At 38.8% G+C, this 27,900-nt stretch overlaps 1 protein-coding gene across 3 annotated transcripts; it reads left to right on the top strand.

Annotated features, from left to right (window-relative positions):
- Positions 1-12,311: 12,311 nt before the first annotated feature.
- On the top strand, positions 12,312-26,774 carry dglucy (D-glutamate cyclase). Of its 3 annotated transcripts, XM_084742932.1 has the most exons (15): positions 13,280-13,406; positions 14,036-14,101; positions 14,392-14,545; positions 15,834-15,920; positions 16,288-16,414; positions 16,864-17,014; positions 17,116-17,238; positions 17,329-17,571; positions 20,360-20,477; positions 21,198-21,340; positions 21,478-21,577; positions 22,043-22,191; positions 22,399-22,518; positions 24,333-24,493; positions 26,032-26,774. In XM_084742932.1, the coding sequence occupies exons 5-15, from the start codon at positions 16,307-16,309 to the stop codon at positions 26,191-26,193; spliced, it is 1,578 nt and encodes a 525-aa protein (XP_084599058.1). In that variant the 5' UTR covers positions 13,280-13,406; positions 14,036-14,101; positions 14,392-14,545; positions 15,834-15,920; positions 16,288-16,306; the 3' UTR covers positions 26,194-26,774. The 3 variants fall into 3 exon arrangements, with proteins under 3 accessions (XP_084599059.1, XP_084599057.1, XP_084599058.1); XM_084742933.1 differs by lacking the exons at positions 13,280-13,406; positions 14,036-14,101 and adding an exon at positions 12,312-12,387; XM_084742931.1 differs by lacking the exon at positions 14,036-14,101 and having other exon boundaries at positions 12,844-13,406.
- The last annotated feature ends 1,126 nt before the right edge of the window (positions 26,775-27,900 follow it).

The following is a 27,900-nucleotide window of genomic DNA, read 5'->3' as shown; positions in this document are numbered from 1 at the left end:
TCAAGTTATTTTGCTATTGATATATGGGTGGGAGGAAACCGTAGCGTCACGGAGAAAACCCACACGCACATGAGGAGAACATGAGCTCTCCACACAGAAAGGTCTGGTCTGAACCAGGAACCCGTCTGTGAGGCGTCAGTGCTCACCACTGAGCCTACATGGCGTCCTTAAAGCTTTTTTATTTTTCTTCGACAGGATGGTGAAGGCATAACCTGACCTGAGCCATTCATGATTTTGCCATGCTGGCAGGGAAAATATAGGTGTCCTGACAGTGCTATTTGAGGAGTGAGATTACCTCAAATAGCACAGTGCTGTCCTAACCAACCCAACCAACAGTGGCAAGGAGAACTAACCACTGAGATTCAGTGAAGTGCAGGTCATGCCTTCATCATGCTGAGGAAAAAATTATATCATGAAAATGTGAAGATGTGTTCAGACTGGGACTTTTATTAACTAAAGTTAATTGCACTTCCTACGTTTTCGCAAAACATCGACCTTCGCTGTGCTGTCACTGCAACACTGTTTGACGATACACCATGATCTTCACAATACATCATAACCAAGGCTTTATGGTCTTCCTGAAAAAATTTGAGTTGGATATGGTCAGTGTGCTGGGAGCAGTACCTCAAAGTGTAAAACATGTCATTTCCTGTCACCACCAGGGGGCGCTATGACAATCACGGAATATTGTCACAGAAATATGTTTAGGGCAGGACTATTATCAACCATATGAAGTTTGGTGCAGATCGGACCATTTCTGGTAAAGTTATAGCAATTTCGTTTTTCATGGTGAGACATCAAACTTTGCCACCACCTGACGGCCACGCCCTTCAACGATGGCGTAATCTTTTAATAATTTTTGATCACAATGTTGTCTAGATGGTACACAGTGATTTTGAACCCGTTCTGATTAATCCTGTAGGAGGAGTTCGTTACAATACGACACGTGGAAAAAATGGTCACAAAATTCAAAATGGCGAACTTCCTGTTGGGTTTGGCCAGTGGGTCCAAGAGGCTTTTTTGTGCGTCTCAGTGTGATACATATGTGTACTGATTTTCGTGCATGTCGGTGAAATGTCCCGCAAGGGGCTGATGTTTGGCCACGCCCATCAACAAAACTCATATCACATGTTCAGGCCTGGACTTTTAACGCACATGTGAAGTTTCAGGCAGCACCCTCGGGTGCTCGGGCCCTAATAATAATAATAAGAAGAAGAATTCCTTCAGTTTCAATAGGGTCCTCGCACCGTTTGGTGCTCGGGCCCCAATGAAATAAGCATGAAGAATTCTTTAAACTGGGGGGACATGTCGGACCTATCTGGGAGCTCTGGGATTACACCACTGCTTGCTTCGCCGCCATACCCGGAAGTCTGATCTGTGGGTTTATTTGCTTTAATGAATTATGAAGTCATTATGATCATTCTGTGTAGATATGTCTTTGGGTGAAACGTCGAGCAATCGGGATTAAAACCCCGCACACACGAGGACAACATGCAGACTCTACTCGCAGTACTCGTTGCCCATGATGGTTGGGGTGGTTAGGATTTGGCATGAGGAGTGAAATTGAGGTAGTATTAACCCAACCCAATCTCAATCCTCATGTACCTAACAAACACAACCGATCATTATTAATGCAGAATGAGTCAAGTTATTTTGCTGTTGATATATGGGTGGGAGGAAACCGTAGCGTCACGGAGAAAACCCACACGCACATGAGGAGAACATGAGCTCTCCACACAGAAAGGTCTGGTCTGAACCAGGAACCCGTCTGTGAGGCGTCAGTGCTAACCACTGAGCCTACATGGCGTCCTTAAAGCTTTTTTATTTTTCTTCGACAGGATGGTGAAGGCATAACCTGACCTGAGCCATTCAGGATTTTGCCATGCTGGCAGGTAAAAGATAGGTGTCCTGACAGTGCTATTTGAGGAGTGAGATTACCTCAAATAGCACAGTGCTGTCCTAACCAACCCAACCAACAGTGGCAAGGAGAACTAACCACTGAGATTCAGTGAAGTGCAGGTCATGCCTTCATCATGCTGAGGAAAAAATGATGTCATGAAAAATGCAGACAAAGGGATGGGGAATGTCAGAGAAAGTAGGTCAAGCTGGTCTAGGCTGGATGTTTTTGAGCCTCTGCTGGATTGCATATCAAATAGGTGGGAGGCGGACACGTGATAGCCTTGCAGTGCACTGCTGGGGTTTAGGGACGGTGGGTGGGGACGCGCGGGCATGCAGCTGTTTACCTGTCCCGCTCACACTAAACTCTTGTCTGGTTGCATTCTTTACAGTGGAGTTGACATTATCTCTTTTGGAGATAGGCGGGAGTCGAGTAAGTGATGGCTCTGCAGTGACCTGCTGGGGTTTGAAAATGGTGCTTACAGTGGGGAGGCAGGTCTGTCCCACCATCCTGGTCTGTCTATTGTTGAGCTTCAGTTTATTGCAACCCTGCAGCTGTTCACTATTTCCATTCACACTGAAAGTGGCATTCAATTCCCCTCTTGTTGCTTTATTTGCAGTGAAGCTCTCTTTAACTTTTTTGGAAGTTGGTGGGAATTTTTGGCATTCCTGCTGGAACGTTCTCTCTTTCCTCCACGCATACTTTTCAGCTGCCTGACATCTGCCCTCCTGTGCATGTTTTCTGTCTAACTCAAAGAGCATTTGTCTCTCTCTCTTCTCCTGCAGTTTCTGTATTGATTCCAGCAGTTTGTTTTCTTTAGCTTGCACACTATTCTCAATTTCTATTCGTCTACGCTCCATTTTTGTCTTGAATTCCCTAGCACGTGCTGTTGTTTCTGATGGAAGCACACCCATGACTGATTTTTGTAACTCCTCTAAAGTGACTTTCGACATAGGGTCTCCTTGGGATTCTTGTTGAACATACTGCTGAAACTTGTTCTCTGTCTCCCAAGTCTCTTTGGCAAACCTATGTGTTTCATCAACTTCCTCCATTTTTAGCTGCTCTTGGCGTGCACGCTTTTCAGCTTCCATGGAGAGATTGTATTCATATTGCTCCCAATCAGTTGCAGCCCTCTCCCGTCTTTCTTTCCTCCGCCGTTCAATCTCATCAACCTCTTTTTGAGAAGCATGTTTGATGAATCTCTGGCTATCTTTCACAAACTGATTGGTCTTCTCCTGGTTTATAGGTGTTATATGGCAATGAGGAATCTGTTTGGGGGTTTGGAGATTCATGAATCCTTCTGATTGATCAGTCTTTGTTTGAGAGGTCTTTTCATAATTTTCAAGCTGAGCTAATTGGAGTTCTGTTCTTGCCTGACATCTGCCCTCTTGTGCATGTTTTCTGTCTAACTCAAAGAGCATTTCTCTCTCTCTCTTCTCCTGCAGTCTCTCTACTGATTTCAGCCGTTTGTTTTCTTTAGCTTGCACCCTATTCTCAATTTCTATTCGTCTACGTTCCATTTTTGTCTTTAATTCCCTAACACGCGATGTTATTTCTGATGGAAGCACACCCATGACTGACTTTTTTAACTCCTCTGAAGTGGCTTTCGACATAGGGTCTCCTTGGGATTCTTGTTGAACATACTGCTGAAACTTGTTCTCTGTCTCCCAAGTCTCTTTGGCAAACCCATGTGTTTCATCAACTTCCTCCATTTTTAGCTGCTCTTGGCGTGCACGCTTTTCAGCTTCCATGGAGAGATTGTATTCATATTGCTCCCAATCAGTTGCAGCCCTCTCCCGTCTTTCTTTCCTCCGCCGTTCAATCTCATCAACCTCTTTTTGAGAAGCATGTTTGATGAATCTCTGGCTATCTTTCACAAACTGATTGGTCTTCTCCTGGTTTATAGGTGTTATATGGCAATGAGGAATCTGTTTGGGGGTTTGGAGATTCATGAATCCTTCTGATTGATCAGTCTTTGTTTGAGAGGTCTTTTCATAATTTTCAAGCTGAGCTAATTGGAGTTCTGTTCTTGCCTGATGTCTGCCCTCTTGTGCATGTTTTCTGTCTAACTCAAAGAGCATTTCTCTCTCTCTCTTCTCCTGCAGTCTCTCTACTGATTTCAGCCGTTTGTTTTCTTTAATTTGCACACTATTCTCAATTTCTATTCGTCTACGTTCCATTTTTGTCTTGAATTCCCTAACACGCGCTGGTATTTCTGATGGAAGCACACCCATGACTGACTTTTTTAACTCCTCTGAAGTGACTTTCGACATGGGGACTCCTTGGGATTCTTGTTGAACATACTGCTGAAACTTGTTCTCTGTCTCCCAAGTCTCTTTGGCAAACCTACGTGTTTCATCAACTTCCTCCATTTTTAGCTGCTCTTGGCGTGCACGCTTTTCAGCTTCCATGGAGAGATTGTATTCATATTGCTCCCAATCAGTTGCAGCCCTCTCCCGTCTTTCTTTCCTCCGCCGTTCAATTTCATCAACCTCTTTTTGAGAAGCTTGTTTGATGAATCTCTGGCTATCTTTCACAAACTGATTGGTCTTCTCCTGGTTTATAGGTGTTATATGGCAATGAGGAATCTGTTTGGGGGTTTGGAGATTCATGAATCCTTCTGATTGATCAGTCTTTGTTTGTGAGATCTTTTCATAATTTTTCTTTTCTTTAATTTGTAAATTATTCTCAATATGTAATCGTCTATGCTCCATTTTTGTGTTGAGTGCCCTAACACGCTCCGGTATATCTGATGGAAGCATGCCAATCTTGAAATTTTTTAACTTTCCTGAAATGTCTTTTGGCATAGGCTTCATCGCGGTTTTGTCCTGTTGGGTCAACATTTCTGATTGTTGCATTTCTGTATTATTAATTGTGTGTCTTTGTGTTTTCTTACCTGCTATGTTAACTTGTCAACTGTGTTTTGATTAAGCTGTCGTGACTTGTATGGTCTTAGTACTCAGTATGAAAGTGTTTGATGACATCATCAAAGTAGAACATTTTAAAGGCATTTTTTTTCGAACTTCTTTAAACTTTATCAACAAAACTTCATTAATATATACATTTACGGGTTGGATGTACATACAGCATTCAAGGGGCTTCTAACTGAAATCATTCAAAAAAAAATGGCACACTTTGTGGTGAGCATGTGCAGACAGAATGAAGTAGGATTTAATGACACAGTAAAATCAAATAAGCCAGCTCAGAATATTTTTTTATTGAAATTGTTTTGTTAATAAAGTTTAAAATGAGCTTAAAAGAAAGGCTGCGGAATGTGATGATGTCATCATGATGACATCATCACATTCCACAGCCCTTGAACTATTCAAAACCTATTTTTTAACTTATTTTAAACTTTATCAACAAAACTTTATCAACAAAAATTATTCAATATATATATTATACTATTATTCATTTTTGTTATTATCACCATATATATTTGTATAACATAAGTTTTACACTACTACTTATATTTTAAGTCATCAGTTTTTCATTTGGAATTCACAGCACAGCAAATACTCTCAGGTATGTGTAAATTCTTCACAAAAATGACATCTTCAATGCTGTACAATACACACACACACACACACACATTACATACACACATCATGATAAGCAGAAATTCTCCCACCCCCCCACCCATGATAACATTCAGAGGGTACATAACCCACCCACAAAAGGAAGATAGGTAAATAAATAGAACAAGTATACAAATCCTAAAAAAATCATAATTAGAATAACTAAATAAATAAATAAAAAGAAGAAAAGTTAATAATAAGGATAAAAAACAACGAATAAGTTGTATGGGGCCCCCTCCTGGTTTATAGATGTTAATGTTTATATTGCATTTTAAACTCCATTTAGTATCGATTACCCTCCGTTAAAAAAGGAGGAGCAAACTGTTTTGAGTTTGTTTGTTTGTTTATTTATTTATTTTTTTCTTAGAGCTGCAATGAATACTGGAAAGGCTGTTAACTGTTGAATTGATGGCTACTGCTTTTAGGAGCAATTAATCGGTTTGAGTACTGCTTTTTTTTTTTTTTTGAAAAGGTCAAGGTTCTGTCACTCAAGTTTCTGGAATCTGAGTGATTGATAATGGCTTGGTCCCTATGTGACGGTGGTCTGAATGTGTTTGGGGTGTGGGGGGATTGAGGGCATTTTTGACATTGATAATTTTCATAATTTTCAGATATTTAGTGGATGGATCAGCTGGTTAAGGATCTGGATTTTTTTTTTGTTGTTGTTGTTGTTGTTTTTGTTCTGTGTTAATGAAGCAAATAGAGAGCATATTCTGAATGTAAATAACCTAATTTCATGCTGTTAAAATGTCAAAAATATTGCAGAAAAAAAAAAGAAAAATCAGACCAAAAACAATAGGGGTCTGCAGCGAGCAATGCTGCTTGTACTCCTAAAAATAATTCTTTTTGTTTCAATATGCTCCTCACACCGAGGACGATGCTCTGAGGGGTGAACTACGAAGCCAGATTAATGGGTTAGCGAGCTATGTTGAGTCTAAACTCAGGATTTTCAGTGTCACAAAGGTGGCTCTGGTTAGATCACCATGGTAACTGATGCTAAACTCATAACCTGGTCAGGAGCAGGTTATGTTCAGAGTTTCAGATTAAATCGTCTGTAAAAAGCGCCGTTCTTTAACTAATTATTGTCCTAACAAGGTTGTTTATGAGTGATATAGCTTTTAAACTGAGGGAAGACATTAAAAATGAAAAGTTGCTGAGCTGTATGTTCGTAAAATCACAGAACGAATCCGTATAATGTAAAAATGTAATATAATGTAATGTAACAGCAGCATAAACTGAATGCATCGTGCTGTCATGGTAAACTCTCAGAGTTTGTTCCAGATAATATTCACACTTTAAATTTATATCGTATATAAAACACATACTAAAATAATGATGAAGCAACTACAGACACTTTGAATACTTTTTACTGTTATCCGTTTTGTCTTGGTGATATTGCAGCTCAGATCACTGATTAGAAAATTCATCATCATTTATCAGGGACAATCTTAAATCAATTACACTCATTTTACGTTGGTTTGGCCAAAAACTTCTGTGATGTCCACGTCTCTGTCATCATAGGACAGTGTCAGACAGACTTCGTCATGTTTAAATCTGCTGTATGGAGTTTTATTGTTTAATGTGCAGTTTTCATGTTAGAATAAACGGCAGCATTAAGACCGCATCTAGTTGATCAGTAATTTTCTGACAGCAAACTTCTTCTCCTGCTTTATTTGCAGCAACAATGTTGCTTTTTGCCATAATGTACTTTGTATATTTTCCATAGCTCATAATTATAACAACTTTTACTTTAGTATTTTTCTAACAGTACTTGTATTACTTGTAACTGAGTAATATTTTAGTAATGTAACAGTTGTGATTGAAATTCCCATTTCTCATGTAATCCTGTATCTGCATATTGTAAGTACCTAAAGACAGGACATACTTGTGTGACTCACAAAATAACATGAAATAGAACAAGCCAGAAATGTCCTGTACCTTTATGTGATAACAATATGCAACTCACCCTTTCCTGATCTTGCATTTATCTGTGTGTATCTCTGATCTGGGCTCATTCTGCCCAGCTCAGCCCATCTGTAGATACCTGAGTAAACCTTACAGACAGACAAGTTTCTGACTCAAAGTAGAACAAATAGATATTTGAGGCAGACTGGAAGGCATATACATGCTGGTTAGGGAGAGAAAACAGTAGGTAGGGTCAGATCCACTAATCTCTACGTCTCAGTCTCTCAAACTATATCCTGATCTGGAGTCGGCTCCACCCAGAAGACAGCCTCAGCCAGCACTCCAACTACCCAGCTGGGATGTGCAGCCACTTAACCCAGACCTTAGCAGCATAGAGGGGCGGCAGGAGACGCAAGCGACCCAGTGACCGAGCGTCCACCAGATGTGCCCCCAAGCCAGACTTGTAAAGGCACCTCCGTCAGACCATCACAAGACACTGTGATGGCACCAATGATTGAGGTGGCCGCAGGAGATGGCCACGCCCAGCTGATCTACAGGCCATGAACATATGGCCACATGAAAGATGCTGCTACTCACCTCCCTCTGATCCAAAATGGGGGGACAGAGTATGCAGCACAGCTCAAGGTCTTCTGCCGACTCAAATGACAACCAACTGGACCAAGGTGGCAAGGATCAGATTGGCTGAAGTGAAAGTGATCTTCGTGTTTATTGGCTGTTTCCTAAACTCATCTTAAACTTAAACTTAAGATTCATGAATCTCCAGGGCCGTGTTGCCAACTAGGCGACTTTCTCGCTAAATCTAGTGACTTTCCAAATCCTCTTGGCGACTTTTTTTTGTCATCATTGAAATGGAGTCAAAAATTATCACAATTGCATTTGTATTTTTTTTGTTTTCAAATAAATAATTCCTAAATATTCAGAAGGGCCACAAACCTGATGAAGTCATGAAAAAGTTAAGCTTAGTTAATCATGATTACAACACACTTATTCCTATGACTGGTCAGTTTTTTGGCCCATCACTTTAGTCGCAGACCTGCCACTGAAGAAGACATTAACATCATTAATAACGAAGAATTCATGATAATTGAAAAGTTGTTGCATTAAATGACACTTGACATACAGTATATGAATAACATTTTGCTCTTTTATATATTTATACACACCTGAACAAAATCTTAAGACCGGAGGAAAAATTACAAGTATTCTAAAGTATGCATGACTGGTCAATGCCAAAAAATTCAAAAGCATTTACAGACATTTTAAGCCGACATTTTCCTCACATGACATTGTTTTAGTGTGTGTTTGCAATGCACCATGGGGATGAGTCTGCTGTAAAAAGTACAATGTAAATTCACATAATTTCTTCCCTCATTTGTTGGAAAATGCTACGCCCCAAGTGCCAAGTGTTATTACTATTATTCATTTATATTTTATAATTCTGGATTTTCTATGTTTAAAAAAAGAAAGAAAGAAAGAAAAGGGGCAACAGTCTGGAAACACAAATATTTTTTCCACCTTCTTTTCTTTTGTCCGTAGTTATTCAGAGCCTGAAGTTCCTCAAATCAAATCCCACAGTGTTCCAGACTGTGTAGGAACCCTGACAGACTCTTCTGCACCAACAAAATCTGAGAAAAAAGTTTCTTTCTGAGACTTCAGGTCCAAAAGTTTCAGGCTCCCTGCACAGACAACTATAACTGGATTATTTTGATATTGACAAAATCTTAGAAATCTGATTAATGGCAGACAACTTGTGAAGCATCTTTCATTGGTGATTTCTAAGCAGATTTATGGAGGTTTGATTGTGATGGACATCAGAGACGTCACACTGAATGATATCAACATGTGTTTCAGCTTCACATTTAAATTTGTCCTGCTCAATGTCTGTACTTACTACAGACTAAATCCTGTCATTTCATCTCCCTCCACTCCAAATGGGGCTTTAGTCTCTCCATTGTTACTGTTCTGACCTGTGTCCAAACTTAAAAGGGTCCCTGACCACAGAATCTGAGAGTTTCAAGAGCGTCTTACATGATCCTATATAGAAAGAAAAGCTCTGAAAGAAAGTACAGTGTGAAGACGTGGATGAAGTGAAGAAACTCATCATCCTCAGTTCTGGTTCTCAAACTCTGCACTCATCTGGGAAGAGAAGAAGAAAAAGGACAACAGGTTATTAAATGAATTTGTGACTAGCTTTCTTTAAGAACTACAGAGAAACTAAGTCTAGAATATTGTGCTGTGAACTGTAGACAGACCTTTACGAGCAGCACATGCAGCAAAGACACAAAGTCATGCATCATTTCATATTAATATCACCACCGCAGATAATTATTTCCCACAAACCAATGAGAATTAACTGAATTAACTGCTGTCTGTAGTGCTTTAATTTAAAGCACTCTCCCACGTGTCTCTTTCAACCATACACATACACTGATGGCAGCACACCACCATACTTTGTTTTGTTTTTTTTAAACTAAGCTGTGGATGCAAGTTAACAATTAATGGCAACACGCACACAAGTGTTTTCATTTTTAATTTCACTTACTTAATAGTTCAGTAATTATTAATCTGACTGTCTTACTGTGATGGGTTTTTTTCTTTATAAGGTGTAGATGATCATACCAGACAAAGGTAAGTTAATAACATTAAAGGGACAGTACTTATTTTTTTTTAAAGTATGGATATATGATTGTATCATGAATAAATTCTGACAGTTGGACATCTTAAATCAAATAAAAAGTATGTAAATTATGATGAAGTGTGTTAACTCAAAGACATCACTGTTATAAATGTAACACTGAACTGTGGGATTTTGAAAATGTGTCAAATGTGCTACTAATACTCATATTATTACATGTCGATATAAAACATACTACAATGTTAATTATTAACTTTATCCATATCACCACACATATTTTTTTGAGCAGTTATAATTGTTAATAGGCACTATTTTATACACCTTTGTTGCCTGTATTCTGCCCAGTCATGACTGGTTTGGTGTTTTTAGGTTTACTGTCATTTGCAGTGTTGGAAAAATAACAACACTTAGAATAGCAGAAGTCAACAATGGCATATTGAACAACTAATGAAACTGATGGGGACTAATTTTGTCTTCATAATAAAGTAAAAGAGGCTTCCTTTAGAATTGTGCATCAAACACATCCTGCAAAAAATACTATTGAGGTTTTTATAACTCTGATTAGTATCTTGTATTTTGGGTGAAGTTAAACATTATAGGCCTATAAGAAGGAAAACTAGCTGAACAATTTAATTTCAAGATAAAGACACTTTATGTTTTGAATGTGATGAGGAGGATAAAGATATTGGGGTGTTTTGTGCACTTACTTTTATTATTGGTTAAATTCCATATTCCATTTTCAGAAGAGATGGACAGACTCTGAACCAGACCAGGGCAAAATGCAGCCTGGGAACCAGATGCGGCCCAGTGAAATGTTTCATGTGGCCCGGAAGGTGATCATGGAAATTTAAATGAATTTCAAAATCTAGCAAAGACAGCCAATAGCATTATTGCTTACCATTAAACTGTTATCAGACCTTTATTTTGAAAGGGTTCAGTGCTGTGTTGGTAATGATCGTGATAATCATGATGATATTAAACTGTAACTTTATTCATTCAGTGCTGTACATCCATGTTGTTTATGTTGCTCTTCTTTTACTTTTGCTGCTACTATCATTGCAGCCTGCATGGTACACTGTTAAACATCAGGTTTTGGACATTGCCAACAAAATAGTAGTCCACAATTCATCAATGGCAATTCAGAAAGGGTGACCAACAGTAGAGGTGGTATATAGAACTCTTCTGACTATTTAATTATTGGAGACTTTAGAAGACCATTAGGCCATTAGGATCTTATATCATTTGTGTCTGGCTCACAGCCGACTGATCAATGTGGCCTCCCATGAACAATAACAGTTTTTTTGTGTGTACAGTACATATTGTTACTGTAATAAGACTCCTAAAACGAAAATAAAGGTGAGGAACGACTGAACGCAGCTTTTATTTTGAAGGCAGACCGGAAATTCGGCGCGTCTTCCGCCGGTGTGTAAACATGTCGCTTGTTTACCAGTGTCTTGTCTGTGGACTGCTGCTGGACTAAACGTAACTGCGTGACATTGAAATAACATTTTTAAGGTAAGACATGAATAAACAGCGGTACATGTGAACGAGTTAAGAGCCAGCGAGTCACAGTCTTTCTGTAGCGAACAAAACTGCGCAGTTGTTGTTAATGCTAACATCAAAATAACTTAAGAGCTGATATCAGATAAGTATCGTTTTGCTAACTTTCTCATAGCAGCCATTTTGACATTAAATAGTAGTGTAAACACAGGTGTTACAAATGATAATTAAAGTTCCTTTCCTATCAGGTCAAAGGTTCTGCTATTGTGCAAGTTGGCTCACTGGACAGGTTAAATGGAACTGGACCATAATATCATTGATAACACCTGTGTTTACCCTGGCTGACTGAGTTAATATGCTGTTTAATTATATTCCATGTTAAAATATAAAATTATATAATATGCAGAGATTCTATGTATATCTAAAAGTTGTAGAACTGGAATAAGTAGAAATCATCAGGTTCTGCTGCATGTTGCTTAAGTGCTGTTTAATAAGATTTGAAGAATGGTTAGGCAAGGGACAAGTGTCACATTCATGTGGGTCCCTGCACATTCAGGTATCTTTGATCATGAGAAAGCAGACAAACTGGCAAAAGAAACAGTCAAAAAAAGGAATAGTTGAACTTGGTATTAAATGATCAAAATCAGATGGGACAGGTATAGTGTGAGGAAAGGTAACCATCAGTGGCAGCGGTATTGGGATCAGCTTTGAATAGTTAAAAAAAAGAACAATGTTTTATTTTGTCTGTGTATGTGTGCTGATTTTTAGGTGAAAAATGGTGATCGGTGTCAGAGCCGCCTGGCAGTCCCTCAGATATTTCAGGAGGATCTCTAACTCTGCAATGGACTCAGGTAAAACATAAAAACACATCCATGTATATGCTGTATGCATATTCACTTGGTTGCAATCTACAATCTCACCACTAGATGACACTAAATCCTACACAATGGTCCTTTAACACTTATTCAGTATAACAAACAGGTAGTAACTGGAACTCAGCTGCATAAAAGATTATTACAGAGATCAGGATTACTTTTAGATGATGGTATTTGTTTATTTGTACCAGTTCATAGCATTTCCTCACTTTCTCTTGTTTTTTATACTTTTCTCTGTTGCATAATGACCAGTTTCTCCTATATTGTTTCAAAGAACCTACAAAAGGTTATGGAAGAGAAGTATTGATCAAATATGGATCAAGATTATGTTACTGCATTTCTTGCCTAAAAATATTTCCAGGAATATATTTTAGTGTACTGTTTAGTTTGTAATGTTTGATGGGTCTGTGTGTGAAGTAGACTCAGACTCAGTTTCATCTGTTTCTCCCTCTCATTCTTTCTTATATAAGGCTTTTTTCCCTTCTTTATATTTTCTTCTTTCTCTCTTTTAATACTCTTTCATTTCCACAGATATTCCCCTCTGTTAACGGTTCTCTTCCTACCCCTCTCTGCCTCCCACGTTGAACCACACTAGTTTTCCAAAGATTAACCACATCCAAACCTTCTTTATTTGATCATTAACCAGAGTGAAACCGATAAGAGCAGGGCAGAGTCTTTGATGGGCAGTGTTTGGCCAAATGATATCAAGACCTCCTCCAACTCTGCAGTCACCTGCTGCTGTAGCTGGACTGCTTTACACTGGCTGAACTGCTTGTGTGAGTGTCTCTTCTATAATCAAGAGGCAGGAAGATAGAGGTGGAAGAACCAATTTGTCTAGGAGAAAATAGCCATAGTAGTTGTTGGAGTAGCTTTCACAAGCGTGTGTTCTGTCATGGAGCAGTCGAATCATTTAACTTCTCTGAGTCCTGCTGAGCTGAGGCTGTTGATCAGGCAGGAAGATCCCAGAATCAGAACCACGACTGGATTAGCTAATGGTAAGAACTGGTTTATCACCTGTAAGGCTGCATGTGACACTGGAACCAGGCACTTGGAGTTACTACTTGTTTGACCTTAAATCATGTAAAATTTAATTGCTCATTGATGAGGAACTCAAATGATTCTTTTCAGTCACTGAGTCAGAGGAAAGTCAACTAAGTTAACTTTGTTAGTTTTCATATCCTGAAAGAACGAGTTAAGTGGCTGCCTGTCTCACTGCCTGATAAACTCCATTAACATTTTGCTAAATTAAACATTTATAAACATCTACTCCTTCTACAAAATTATTAATGATTTCTTACAACGCATAAACAGACACTCACTCATTTGGCAAAATATTCAGCATTGATTTGAACTTGAATTAACATAAAACGGGCATAAAAAAGTTATTTCAGCCCTGAATAGAAATTTCAGAGGAAGACAGTGTCAGAGAACTAAGTATTTCAACTTAACACGTTTCCTTGATCTCTGATAACATATCCTGGTCATGGGATTTATTACAGTAAATATATTACAGATTTCTCCTTTAAAACAATATCAGTGTACCATTACCTTGGTTGGTAAGTTTGTTTGTATTATTGTATGCCTTCTGTGAATCCAAACTAACCCTTTAAAATACCAATGGCAGTTCAACATGGTGGTCTCCATGAAAGAGGACCTGCTCCCTTTGTAGATATAAAGGACTCATTCTAAGGTAACAAAAATGCAACAATTCTTATCTCTATGTGATTATACACTAATGAAAACATACTTATGAATATTATATTTCATTTCGATAGAATCTGCCAATAGATCCCATAAATTGTACACACTGGACCTTTTAAAATATTTGTTGTAGCAAGAAACAAGTCTGTCATCTGAATGGGCTCCTCCATGTTCTAATAATTGAGAATAAAGAAAGAGAAATTCTTCTGTGTCCTCTGGAGCAAAAGGTTTTGCTTCTGACATGCATAAAATGTGTGTGTCTGTGTTTCTGTTTTTCAGGATTTCAGCAGGCTAATGTCGTCATCCTGCCCAATCATCTGGCCAATGACTTCGAAACATTCTGTCACAAAAATCCTGCGCCCTTACCGCTCCTTTACCGCAGCCAATCAGGAGAGACTTCCTGTCCACCTATTGCTAAACACGCTGATATAAGGTACACGCACATACACCACACACTGAGCAGGCATCCTACAGATTTCCATTATTCTTTGTCTTTGTGTGTTTTTCTTCTTCTTGCTCTGCATTGAACAGTGTTCAAGAAAACATTGAGAAATGCAAAAGCTTTGTGTGTCCCACTGTGTCAGAGATCCAGTGAAGAAAAATAACTGAGCAGAATCTCAGATGTCAAAGTCTACTTTATTGACTTCAAGAAGCCTCAAGGGGAATCTAGTTCTGTTTATCCATTGTGATAAATGATTCACCTCTGCATAAGCAAATGTCACTTCATCTCACATGTTTATGAGTCTCTTTTACTGTAGCTCTGGTTTAAAGGTGTCTGTTAATGTTAGAGCTGAACGGTTACAATTTTACCATTGTTTCTTGAGTAGAACTCTTTCTCTAAACATGTATGGGATAGAGAGAAATCAATCAAATATAAGACATTGACATGTTAATTTCCACACACCATCAGATCTCCAAGCCACCTAATACTATGGGTGACTTAGAATCAATAATTCTCCAAAGGTTTTAGAATAAAAAAGATTGTTTTACAATAAAAAAAAAAACTTTTGTGCGACTTAAAAGCAATGAACTTTTAAATAGCATAATCATATAAAATGTGAGACAGTGTGCTTCTCATTGTTTTTATACAGGATGTTTGACATACTACTTCAAATAATATTCTCATCCCAGTTATTTAATGAAGATGGTTAAAAAGAGACATGTTCGTATTCTGTCCCTATCTAAAGTTCAGTTATAAGACTAGACAGAGAGTTAACAGAGTTCAGACCTGAGACTGGAATAGTTTTTCACACTTTACTGGATTCCTTAGAATCCTTCCTGGATTGAATAAACTGTAAAACTGAAACAGAGTAGTACAATAGAGAGAATGTTACATAAATAAATTCCAGTTGTACTTGCTATTTTTACAGTGCTCTATACTATAGTACTACTACTATACAGTAACCGAAGCAAATATGTAAAACATTGCAGCTGGCAATTTGCTCACCCTGTTAGATAAGCATGGAACAACTCTTCATAGAAACAACTAACAACGCCATACATTTGATAAAACTAACCTTGAAGGCTGAATTCCCCTGAATGACATCAACACGGTCCTTGTATTTCTGGGTACATCGCACTAAATATCAAAAAGTTATTTTCTTATATAACCTCACGCTGCACATCTCTGTGCTTCTCTTTGATCTTGCCGACTGTACACTACAAACCTCAACATGACAAACTGTGTGTGATGCTGTGTTTGTGTCTCTCTGTGTCTTCAGGACAGACATTTCTCAGTACTGTGTGTATGAAGATGGTCGGCTGGTGAAAACTGTTTCCAGTCTGCAAAGTTTCAGCACTCAGACAAGGTATTTTTAGTTTAACAAAGACAGAGCACCACGCTAGAGATGAGACAGTTAGGTTGAGTTCAAACACTGGTAAGTAAACGGAAAAATATTATATGTTCATAGGTTTCTGTCATATTTATACCTGGGTAAAGGTGTTAGTATTGAAATATAGAAAAGTTTGGGGCTAACATGTTGTCTGTTGTCTAATAATTAATGTGTATGATCAAGTTAGCACACAGCAAACCTGTGTTGAACAAGTGACTGAGTCAAATGGACAGTCTGCATTACAATTTAGTGAGCGAGCAGACTATTTTTTCTATACTTGTAATGTTAAGGAATCAAAAAAAAATCACGTTGACCCCTCTTCTCCTTTTTATTGTGTTCTCAGGACTGGTCCGTGGTCAGACATGGTGTGTTTCTATCTGGGCTGCAGTTTTGGCTTTGAGAGCAGACTGAAGAAGGCTGGAGTTCCTGTCAGGAACGTGGAGCAGGGCACAAATGTCAGCATGTACAGGGTACGATACAAAGCTCCTGCATGTGTAACAAATTAATTCTAATACCTGTGTGTGATTACCGCAGATTAGATGGTGGAGTGGTGGTGGTGGTGGTGTTAGTTTACTATCTAACTAAGCATTTAGGGTGAAGCATCATTAGCAATAATGCCACATGTATAAAACAGAGAAAACAACAAATACTAGCTTTTGAGAAGCTGAACTCAGTGGTTTTTGGAATATTTCACCTGAAAAATGACTTAGGTTCAGTGGTGGAAGAAGTATTCAGATCTTTTCTTCTGATAGTATTTAATAATTTGTTTTTCTAGATTGAAAGTAAGTTTTAATATAGAGCCAACAACGGTGTGAACCTTTAGACAGCATACTGTTTATGCCTCTGTTATTGTACCTCTGCAATACTTGTGTTTTGTGTGTGTGTGTGTGTGTGTGTGTGTGTGTGTTTTACTGTCCAGACTGCAGTTCCCTGTGTACCTGCAGGCGTGTTCCGCTGCCCTCTAGTGGTCACTATGCGTCCTGTCCCAGCTGCGATGTTGGATGCAGCAGTGGAGGTTACTCACCTTAACCCTCTTGCACATGGAGCTCCTGTGCACATAGGAGACCCAGGTACACACACACACACACACACCATACACACACGCTTCACACAGGATAGTAATTTACCAATACTAACTTGTCATTGTGTGTGTGTGTGTGTGTGTGTGTAGCTCTCTTGGGCATACAGGACCTGTCCAGACCAGACTACGGGGATCGCGTCACGCTGCAGCCTGGTGATGTCCCCATGTTCTGGGCCTGTGGAGTGACTGCTATAGAAGCTATACTCAGCAGCAGTGAGTAATATGATTGGCTGATTCTGTTCTCTCTACATAGTGCTGAAGAGGTGATCCTGCATTGAGTTTTTATGTTGTGTCTATTTGCAGAATCTTCTTTGGCATTCAGTCACTCACCAGGCTGCATGTTCCTGACTGACATCCCAGACTCCTCCACTTCTTCCCCCACACCTCCACCCTCTGCCAGTGTCAACCTTGCTGCCACGGATTCCAGTCCTGAACTGATCCCCCTCTGCTTTCTGGTGTCCCACAATCCCTTGTTGTACAGTTTGGCATCCCACAGGGCCGTGGCAAAGATCCGACAGCTGGAGACGATTATTGGAGAGGACCCAGGTAAACCCTCCCACAGAGTGATGTCATTTGGGTTCTTAAATGAAACAAATGCTGCTTTTGCTTTAATTTGATGTAAATGTTATTACAGCAGCAAAATGCTAGGCTGCAGTTTACATTTTTCTTTGTAGCCAGGCTGATGGTGTGGCTCTAGAGATGGCAGTGTTGGTCACTCTACCACTTTAGTGCAGTCTGTAATATCTTAACATCTTTTGGATGGATTATCATTACATTTGGTACAAATATTTATAGTCCACACGAGATGAAAGCTAGTGACTGTGGTGCAGTGGAGGAGTTAGTATCACCGCAGTATAAACATACACTGTTACCAGTCCTGCATTGAAAATATTACTTAATTATAAATATGTAAGTATAGTCAGGAAAATGCACTTAGAGTAAAAGTCCTGCATGCAGAAAAATGTCCCCTGTGACTGTTACGCTATTATATATAATCTCATCAGATGATTATGACTAAAGGATTAATGTCTAAACAGGATTTAACTGTAGTTGATTGAGGTGGAGCTCATTTTCAGTTATTTTGTATAAAATTTCAACTATTGATTGTTTTAATTATGGATTAATAAAATGACTATTTTCTCCATTAATTGATTGGATTGTTCAGGTTATAAAAATTCAGAAAATAGGGAGAAATGCTGTCATAGTGCTGTTTGTTTTCAGTCCACAATTACAAAAATGTTGAGAATTTATTAAAAGGAAAAGCGCCAAACATTCACATGAAATGTTTTTGCATAAAAATGATTTAAATGTTTATCAAATTAGTTGACAGTAGTCTTAATCAATTAGTTGATTGATAATGATAAAAAAGACTAACTGACTAATCAGTCCAGCTGTACTTGTATAAACTGTTGGGTAGTTTAATTTATAGCAAACTTATTTTGCATTATGTGCAAAAAAAACTTATTGTATAAAGTTACTAGCAACTAATAAAACTAGTCATAAATAAATGTAGTAAAGTAAAAAGTCTCAAATCTTGACTTAAAGTGGATTGGGGTAAAAAGTGGCATGAAAAACAAAAGACTTCAGTACAGATACCTCAAATCTAAACTTAAGTACAGTATTCAAGTAAATGTATTTAATAATACTATGTCACTTCAGGCCAAAGAAAATGATGACATACAGATGAAAAACAACACAAAAATGCTGCTCTGACCACTGAGCAGGACAGATCAGGAGTTGGGAGGAATTTAGACTCAAGATTTGGATTAACAGAAACATATTTGAATGAATGGCTGCTATTGATAATGCATAAACATCAGCGGTTAAAAGTAACTAATATTCTGAGTAGTTTATGAGAAGAATACTTTGCACTTTTACATACATATTTTTAGCAGCAGTAATTTTACTTGTGATTGAGTAATATTTTAGTAATGTAACCATAATTGTACTTGAGTACAGATTTTTAGTACTCTTTCCATCACTGAGATAAACTGGCAAGAACAGGAGGAAAATGCTAAACTGAAATTAATCAAAGAGGAAGAAAAGTCAACAAAGGCACATGAGGGAAGACTCTTTCAAAATAAATCATAAAATAACTGAACTGAAACCCAAAACCATAATAAGCCACTGTACGTACGGCCTCAAAAAGCCACTCTGTCTGTAGACTCTGAGTCTTGTTACAGTAATGTCACAACAAAGCTCAGGTATGAATGGCTTCCACTCTGATTGAAACCTTGCAACATGCCATCATCTGTCCCTCACCATCTGTACCTCTGCTAGTCCCTGTGCAAGGCTTTTAGTGTTCACATAATGAATGAATTTAAATGAGAGGACTCCCTCCAGCTCATTGTGTTTCTTGTGACACTACAGGGAACATTTTAGTCACATCTCATCATCATGCCCTCTGTATATTTGTTCCCAAAATATATGAACAGAACAAATCAACAAAGTATTCTTTTCACATGTGTAGTGAGGCCGTTACCTCAGTGTAACTTAAACTTAACTCTGTCTGTAAGAGTAACCAACTCCGTGGGTGTGTCCAGGCTTTCAGCAGCAGGCCGAGCAAAGCAACAGATGTCAATGGGTTGATCAGTAAGACTAAATGTAATTATACTGTGTGCAAGCTGTCTAATAGAGACAAAACACAGGGTGTGAAAGAAATCTCACTGAGTGCATTAGCAAAGGATAAGAAAAAGAGAAGAGTGTGAAAGAGAAGAACGATATGAAGTGGCTAATGGATTATCTGGCCACATTCCTAAAATACACCAGACAGTAGCTAAATAGCTAAGTAGCATAATGGTCAATGATAATTTCATTTGGCCCACTTGCAGAGCTGCTGTTTGCCCAACCGCCTCTTCTGTTGCCTCTGCTTTTAGCATTTACATAAAAAATGCATTTATCACAAACTTCAGTGTATACTAGGGTTGTAACAATAAATCGAATATCACAATATTTTTTCTTTTATTTTTATAATTTTTTCTTTTATTTTATAAAAGGGCACCTTCTGATTGCTGCATTATTTTTGTTTTGCAGTTATACAAAAATAAGACAAGTTATGCCCCATTTTTTTCATGGCTGGCTGCTATTTTATTTTATTTACTTGTCCTTTATGCTTGAATTTTAATGTAGCTGTATGAACCCTGGTTAAGAACCCAGAGTATCTAAGACTAATGTGTGAAAAATAGAGGTGTTTGAGTTTGATGGTGTCCAGCTATACAGGAGTTTCTTACCTTAAAGGAGCGCTGTTGGAGAGCCTCTGTGTGCTGTGCTTTGTGTTAATGTCAGCAGCAGGTTGGCTGGAGCTGAATGTGAGTTTGCCCCTTTCTGTCACCAGGTGAACGAGGCATCAGAGCTTTATTTGTTCAGGATGAACTTCTGCGCTCCTGTCTGGCGCTCTCCCACGCATCCTCTGTTGCCATAACAACCGGCTTCCCCACACACTACCAGCACAGGTACCTGCACACATACATAAACATCTGACACACAGGTGTATTGACACACCATCATGAAGTGGTTCTCATCTTCGAAGTATTCTCTCATTTGTCTGCAGCTCAGCTTACACTGCTGAAACTTTGTTACATGGTTAATTATTCAGTGTGGAGCTTGTTTGGTGCCAGGGTTCTGTTTTGTATTACGTCCATAGAGCGTAACTTCTCTTAGCTGAAGTCAAAAGTGAGAACAGGGTCAGATCAGGTGCAGCAGCTCAGGGGGAACCATGCAGAACTGGATCAAACAGGTGAAAGCTGGCTGTGTGCAAAAGGGAATTATTAACCGTAAGTCTAACATCTCTTAACAGTTCAAACAGCCTTGATTAATCTGCTGATTATTTTCCCAATCAATCATTTAGTCTGTAAAATGTCAAAAAATGTGAATGATGCTCATCGCAATTTCCCAGAACCGCAAAATGGCATTTTCAAATTGCTTATTTTGTTTAACCAACAATCCAAAACCCAAACACTTCATTTACTGTCATAAATGACAAAGAAAAATAGCAAATCCTCACATTCAAGGAGCTAAAACCAGTAAATGTTTGACATGTCTGCTTGAAAAATGGCTGAAATCATAAATCCATCTCATGCCAACTGATTTTCTTTCAAGCAACATATCAGTTGATCATTTAATCGACCTATCAACTAATCGCTGCGGCCCTTTTATTTTTGTTTTGCCTTTAGCCCTCCTGACGAGACAGATGGCCCACCTGGAGCTATTGCCATGGCAACCATGCTGCTGTCACTCGGGAAACAGGTGACGATGGTGACCGACAGGAGAGCTCTGGACATGAACCGGGCCATCATCGATGAAGCCGTGAGGACAGGTGGGGAGGAATTCAAATCTGTGAGATCCGTCAACACCGTCATTATCCTTCATTATCCTGCATCAAATGAAATCTGTGTTTAATTTTTAAAGACAAAGCTTCTGCTTCATTTAATAACTCTGTATTTCCACTCTCAGGTGTGCTGAAAACTGCTATCCCATTGGTCACCTTTGAAGACAGCGGCCTGGACTCTGCACTACACTTCTTGTGTCACAATGGAGACCCCAGCAAGCCCTGGTTAGCTGACCTGTTATATGTGTTTGCAGTGAGGATGAGGATCTTTTAGCCATATAATGAAAAACTATTTTACATCATGACTGCTTTTCTTGATTAGTCAGTTTTGGTTTTAATCTGTATCCATAGTATTGATATTGATTACACTTTAATATCTTGCCATCTAATGCAGTCTTGTAGGATTATTTCAAGTGCTAATATTTACAGTTTCAGATAGGTCTATGTCAACAACTAAAATCTAAAGAGAAATGAGTGATGACAACAATAAATGCACTTTGAAAAGGCTCAGTCCTCATAATACTTTTGATTTTCTGCCTTTGAAGTTAGTGTTTTGGCTATTTAAGGCATGTTCGGTGTCATACAGGTGCCAGTCAGTGAACATGTAATGTGCTACTTTTTCAGAGACTGTCGAGTCGTCTGCTGTGAGTTTCAAGGGTGTGATGAGTTTGAATGTGCTTGTAATACCAGGTATGACCACCTGGTGGCAATCGAGCGCACTGGACGTGCCGCAGATGGAAATTACTACAACATGAGAGGAGTGAACATCAAACATCTGGTGGATCCCATTGATGACTTGTTTATTGCTGCCAAGAATATACCAGGAATTACTACTACAGGTAGGTAATACTAAGTATATTCTGTTGTCTTCCTATTTCGAGTCCTTCTTTCTTTATATGGCCTTTTTATTACTGTATTTTAGAGATACTATTTTATAAATAATAATAGATCAACCATGTAAATGATTTATATAACCTGTCAAACAACAAACAGACTGCATGATTTTCCTCAGTGAAAGACAGATGTTCTTCTCTGTGTCTCTGTAGGAGTTGGTGATGGTGGGAATGAGTTGGGGATGGGCAAAGTGAAGGAAAAAGTAAAGGTCCTGATGCCCAAGGGGAGTCTCATAGCCTGTGATGTTCCTGCTGACTACGCCATCACCGCCGGTATGGAGAAAGTAAACACTCAAGATAATTCTGTTACTGTTGCTGTGAGTGTATACACACCGCACAGAAATGCTTTTAACACACACGTAATGAGTGTATAACACCACTGTTGATTACACTGCTACACTTGCCTTACCTTCAGATCTGCCCTCTCGGTTGAATAGATTGATTCTTGGTTACTATTGATTATGTAAATGGAGTGTCACAAGTTGATGAATCAGTCAGTCAGTGGTCCAGCTGGAGCCTAACACCCACACATCTTCACACACAGAATGAACATACACACACACACTAAACCTCAGCTTTTTCTTGACAGGAACCAGAAGTGATCAGAAACCTCCATAGTGGAGTAACTGTGTTATCTACACATGCTGGTCTTTTAAATGTTCACCATTTTATCTGTGCAGACGAGGAAGTGAAACCAAAAAGTGGAAATGATTAGGAAATTACATTCCTAGATACTCAGTGCACACACAAGGGGAACTAGTACACTCTTAGAAATAAATGTGCTTACTAGAAAATAAAAAGTTCTTGGCTTGTCCCAGTGGGAGAACCCTATAGGTAGAACCATTTCTAGAGGCTCCACTTGGAACAGGGAGGTTTATACATAGAACCTCCTGTCAAAGATTTCACCCAGAACCTCCTATAAGAGGTTCTACAGAGAACTTTTATATTGTGTAATCTTTCCACTCAGAACCCCCTCTTGACCCTTTTCCACCAAAATAGCTGTTGAACTGGTTCCATTCAAGATTAATGGAACTGTAATCAAGGACATCATCAACAGAGGGCGCTGTGCAATGCACATGACCTGTAGAATATGACATGCCACTTTGGTTCCCAAACAAAACCTGCTATTTTTTTTATTCTTGTGGGGAACCAGTGTTTCGGGTTCCAAACGAATTTATTTCAGTGGAAATACTCAAAGGTTCAAAATTAGGTGCTTGAACCAGAACTGGGTTGGTTCCATGTTGGAGGAAAAGACTAAACTGAGGGTTCTGTCTAGAACCCTTTCTACCTTCTAACAGCGCTAACAAGAAGCCAGCCAGGGAGATCTACTGTGAACCCTTTTATGTTATGGTACAAAGAAACCCTGACAAAAACCTTGACAAAAGGATTTCAACAATCCTTGAAGAACTCTTTCTTGCAAAACAGGGTTAATTGGATGAAAAGGTTTCGTAATAGAACCCTTAGACTTAAAAAAAAAAAAACCCTCGATGAATCCTTTAACTAAAAAAGGGTTCTTTAGAAGCAAATAGTTATAGGTAGAACCTCCGCTCTTCAAGAAGAACCCTTTTGAAACCCTTATTTCTAAGAATGTAATAATGTGAGTGCCACTAATCAAGTCCTTCACTGACCTGAGTTCATTTCCACTAAAACTAAGGCAGTGTCCTGGTATCTAATGTAGTTTTTCCTGCAAAATCTCAGTTATCTTTGTTAAAAACATGGAAGCAACACTGATGAGTTAACAGCTGTTATTTTTTGGCTGGCTTTCTGAATTTTTATTCATCTCTCACCAACTGTCAACAAGTTGTCATTACATTCCCTGCTTTTTATTACAGCTATTTTTAAAGAAGTACAGGCTTGAATATCTTATACATGCAAACCTAAGCTATAATTTAGTCTTCCATTGACTGATGACTACAAGAATTACTCATTAAGAGCCTTTGAGAAAGCAGTAAATACTTAGATTATTATTAATTATTTGCCTGTGTCTTTGGTTTATATCCCAGATAGTTTTTTTCTAGAGATAACTAAAGTAATCTTTAATCTAATCTGCCTTCTCCCTCTCTCACCCCTGTCCCTCCCTCCTGCAGGGGTGTCTAACTGGGGAGGATACGCTGTGGCCTGTGGGCTCTACCTGCTCCACACCTGCCCTTCGCATCAGAGATACCTGAAGAAAGGACTGGGACTGGAACGCACAACCCCCCGAGAGCAGCTCCAGGACTGGACTGCTAACCTTCCGTCTGTGGACAAGGTGACAGACAGTATTCTCTCTTTTTGAGACTTCCTCACACTTACTCACATCCATTTAATAATCAGTTTTGTGTGATTTCAAAGGTCCGGTGTGTAAGATTCACGGGGGTCTATTCTATACATGCTTGGAAGGGGAGAGTGAGACAAGGTGTTTGCAATCTGCAAGCTCACAACTAGATGCCACTTAATCCTACACACTTGTCCTTTAAAATGTAAATCATGTAGAAAGGAGAAGACTATTGAAGAAGTTCTTGATTTGCATGAAATAACTGTGCTGAATTGACAGTAAACATGACAGTGTCAGGTCTGTCTCAGTCTGTTCTCAGTTTGTGACTGGGTTTCTAAAAAAGTTTTACTAGTTTATGCGTTTACACAGATGTGCCTGGTCCACATAGGTTTGCAGGAATAGAAATCAGATTCAGAATACAGTGCATACATATTCAAATGATACAACATAAATATGCATGTATGTGCATCAAATGCTTTACATTTTTATCTATTAAATACATGCAAAAAAGTATTTTTTTGATCACACTGCACAATATCTTTGGATAAAATAGCCATGTTTAATGTGAAGTGTCTCCAAACCCACAGAAAATGATCACCTGATTGTGAGTTCACATTTTATTTCATTTTTTTATAAATGAATGCTATTGGTCACCCTTTATGTCTGTCTGTGGGTTTTGCAAATATTTAACCAATGAAAAGTACTAACTTTGACTGAGCAGCATTCAAGTCAGGTTTTTTTTTAATTTCTTTAAAATGAACAGTTTTGGACATACAAGGTTTCTGCCCAACAGCAACAAAATGTTCTGTTGGATTCAAAGATGAACTGATGAGATTTTGTTGTTGAAAGGTCAAGGTGACTGTGACCTCACAAAACATTTTTACGACCATAACTCAAGAATTCATACAGTAAATATAATAAAATGCCACGCTAATATCTAGTAGGACAAAATGAGGAGGTGATCACATTTTGTATCTAAAAGGTCAAAGGTCAACTTCACTGTGACATCAGAGTGTTCAGCTCTCTATCATGATTTTTCACCCTAACAACTGAGATCATGATTCTCTTACATGATATAGACAGGGTTTTAAACAGACAACATAATGTATGTATGTCAAAGTGCTGTACTTAAGTTTAAAAGTATAGAAACTTAATCAAAGTGATTAACTTAAATGGTGCTGAACATTAAAAAAAAATAGAATGACGATGCACTGTGTAACATTTGTGTTATTGAGTTGTGTGTCTGGCTGCTGTTGTTTTTCTTTTGCATAAGAGCGAGTGAATCATCATTTAGACGGTAGATCCCATAATTGTATGAATCGAGATCACAATGTTTTTATGATAGTAAGGTTTTTTGATGCTAAATATATTCAGCTGAAGCAATTAATTCCTCATTGTGTGCTATATTGACCAAAAAAACTGAGTTTTTCTGGTTATGGAAACATGCTGGCAGTGCCTACATGTACCAGGATGCATTGCATATCTCTAGCACTGTCTTTCATGCACATTGTTTCTCTCTCTGTCTCCTGCAGGAAGAGTCCATCCTTTCCACACTGATGAATTTTGGGATAAGAAGCGGGAAAACTGGTAACCTGGCCATGGAGGTGGACGGTTTGACCTTTCACCCCACACACTCTGACATCATCACCAGGCTGCTGGAGGTCACGCTGGGCTCCACCACTCCAAACCCTTAATGATGAGCTCATCATCCTCTGGAGCTGCATTTTTATAAGAGGCGCAGTTCAAAGTGTTAAGTGAATGATCAATCTGTGACACGATTAACATCAACTGAGGACAAATAGCTGTGAACGCTCACTATACTCAGAGAGCTGAGAATGTAGCTGCACACAGAGGAACACACTAAAGCACACACACACACACACACACACACACACACACACACACACACACACACACAGTATCAATGTGCCAATGAGTGAAATATTGTTTCCCGTCTATTCAGATCAAGGACAGGAGGTGAGAGAGAAAAGACAGAGAATAAAACGAGAGCTGTGTGTGTGTGTGTGTGTGTGTGTGTGTGTGTGTGTGTGTGTGTGTGTGTGTGTGTGTGTGTGTGTGAGAGAGAGAGAGAGAGAGAGAGAGAGAGAGAGAGAGAGAGAGAGAGAGAGAGAGAGAGAGAGATGCTGCCTTGGTTACCTTTCAGTTCTCTTCCTTGGCTAGCAGTGACAAATCAAAGTCAAACCAGGTCTCTTTCCTTTCACGCTCTCTCTGTCTCACTAATGATTAAATCAGAGCTCTTATAATATTTTGATGCCTTAAAGAAGATTCACTGTATTGTTGCTGACAATAACTGGGAGGTGATGTACTAACAAATCTGATGGTAATTGGTCTGTAGCACAGAGGCAAATCACTGGATGTTTTGTATGTTTAATGGGCTCAATGACGTCCTTACACTTCTGAACATTAACAGACGGTGGTAGAAGTTGGTTGTGTAATTCCCAAGTTTCTTAAACACACAGTACACAGGTGTAGATTGTATGAACCAGGGTGCTTCACCACTTTGACGTTGTCTTGGTTGGTGAAGCTTCATGGTTAACATGCCCAAGATCCTCGCTTCTAATCTTGAGTGAGTTAATGTAGCACAAAGGCAGTCACTTTGAACATATATGTATGTATCGCAGTTTAACTCTCGCTCCTTAGAGCTCACCTCCTCACTACATTTGCCTGAACAAAACACTAACTCTGACATCAACACTTACGATGCAGAGACACAGAATCCAGCAAGGATGCATCTAGACACACTAGACTCTATAAGCAATACACATGAATGAGCTCAAAGTTCACTTCACAGAGATTAAAATGAAATAGTTCACATCCATAGTTCAGTTTTTGTTTATTTATTTTTTTGTTTAATTTCAAATAGAACCTCCTCTTACCAAGGACACCGGAGTGCATATAATGGTGTCATATTAAATTGTGCACAATATTCGTGTTTTTTATATTAATTATTTGTTGTAAGTTTTTTGTAAATTTCCAAATGGGAATTCTGGAAACTTGACCTCCCAGTTTAAATTGAATGCACCATAATGCAGAGAACTATGTTGAGATGAAGAGGGAGACGAGGAGGGAATATAGAAGGAAACAGTAGTGCGTTGAACACCCTGTTGTGTACCCAAGCACACTCCGCTGCACATGTATACAAGTAGCTGCTGATTGGTTAAAACCACTGACACACCCACCAAATGAGAGAGGACGTACCTCAAAGCTTGTTGCACCTGGTTTTCAGGTTGGACGTGCACCCGTTCTCCATAGAAAATGAATAGGATCTGTCGACTTAACATTCGTCATAGATCCAGTACGTCTGCATAATAACCTTATAACCTACTGGCATTAATATGTGACCAATGGGGAAAGTCCAACACTCAACCAACCAATGGTGC

Source organism: Lutjanus erythropterus, chromosome 18, assembly GCF_056507025.1.
Source record: "Lutjanus erythropterus isolate fLutEry1 chromosome 18, fLutEry1.hap2, whole genome shotgun sequence".
In the NCBI taxonomy this organism is placed as follows: domain Eukaryota; kingdom Metazoa; phylum Chordata; class Actinopteri; order Lutjaniformes; family Lutjanidae; genus Lutjanus; species Lutjanus erythropterus.
The sequence above is the reverse complement of the archived record's forward strand: the minus strand, read 5'-3'. Positions and strand labels throughout refer to the sequence as shown.

Coding starts and splice junctions, on each gene's coding strand:
- dglucy (XM_084742931.1), top strand. CDS start 13,304: ATGGAGCAGTCGAATCATTTAACTTCTCTGAGTCCTGCTGAGCTGAGG. Junction 17,239..17,328: donor AGAAGCTATACTCAGCAGCA/GTGAGTAATATG, acceptor GTCTATTTGCAG/AATCTTCTTTGGCATTCAGT. Junction 22,192..22,398: donor ACCAGGAATTACTACTACAG/GTAGGTAATACT, acceptor GTGTCTCTGTAG/GAGTTGGTGATGGTGGGAAT.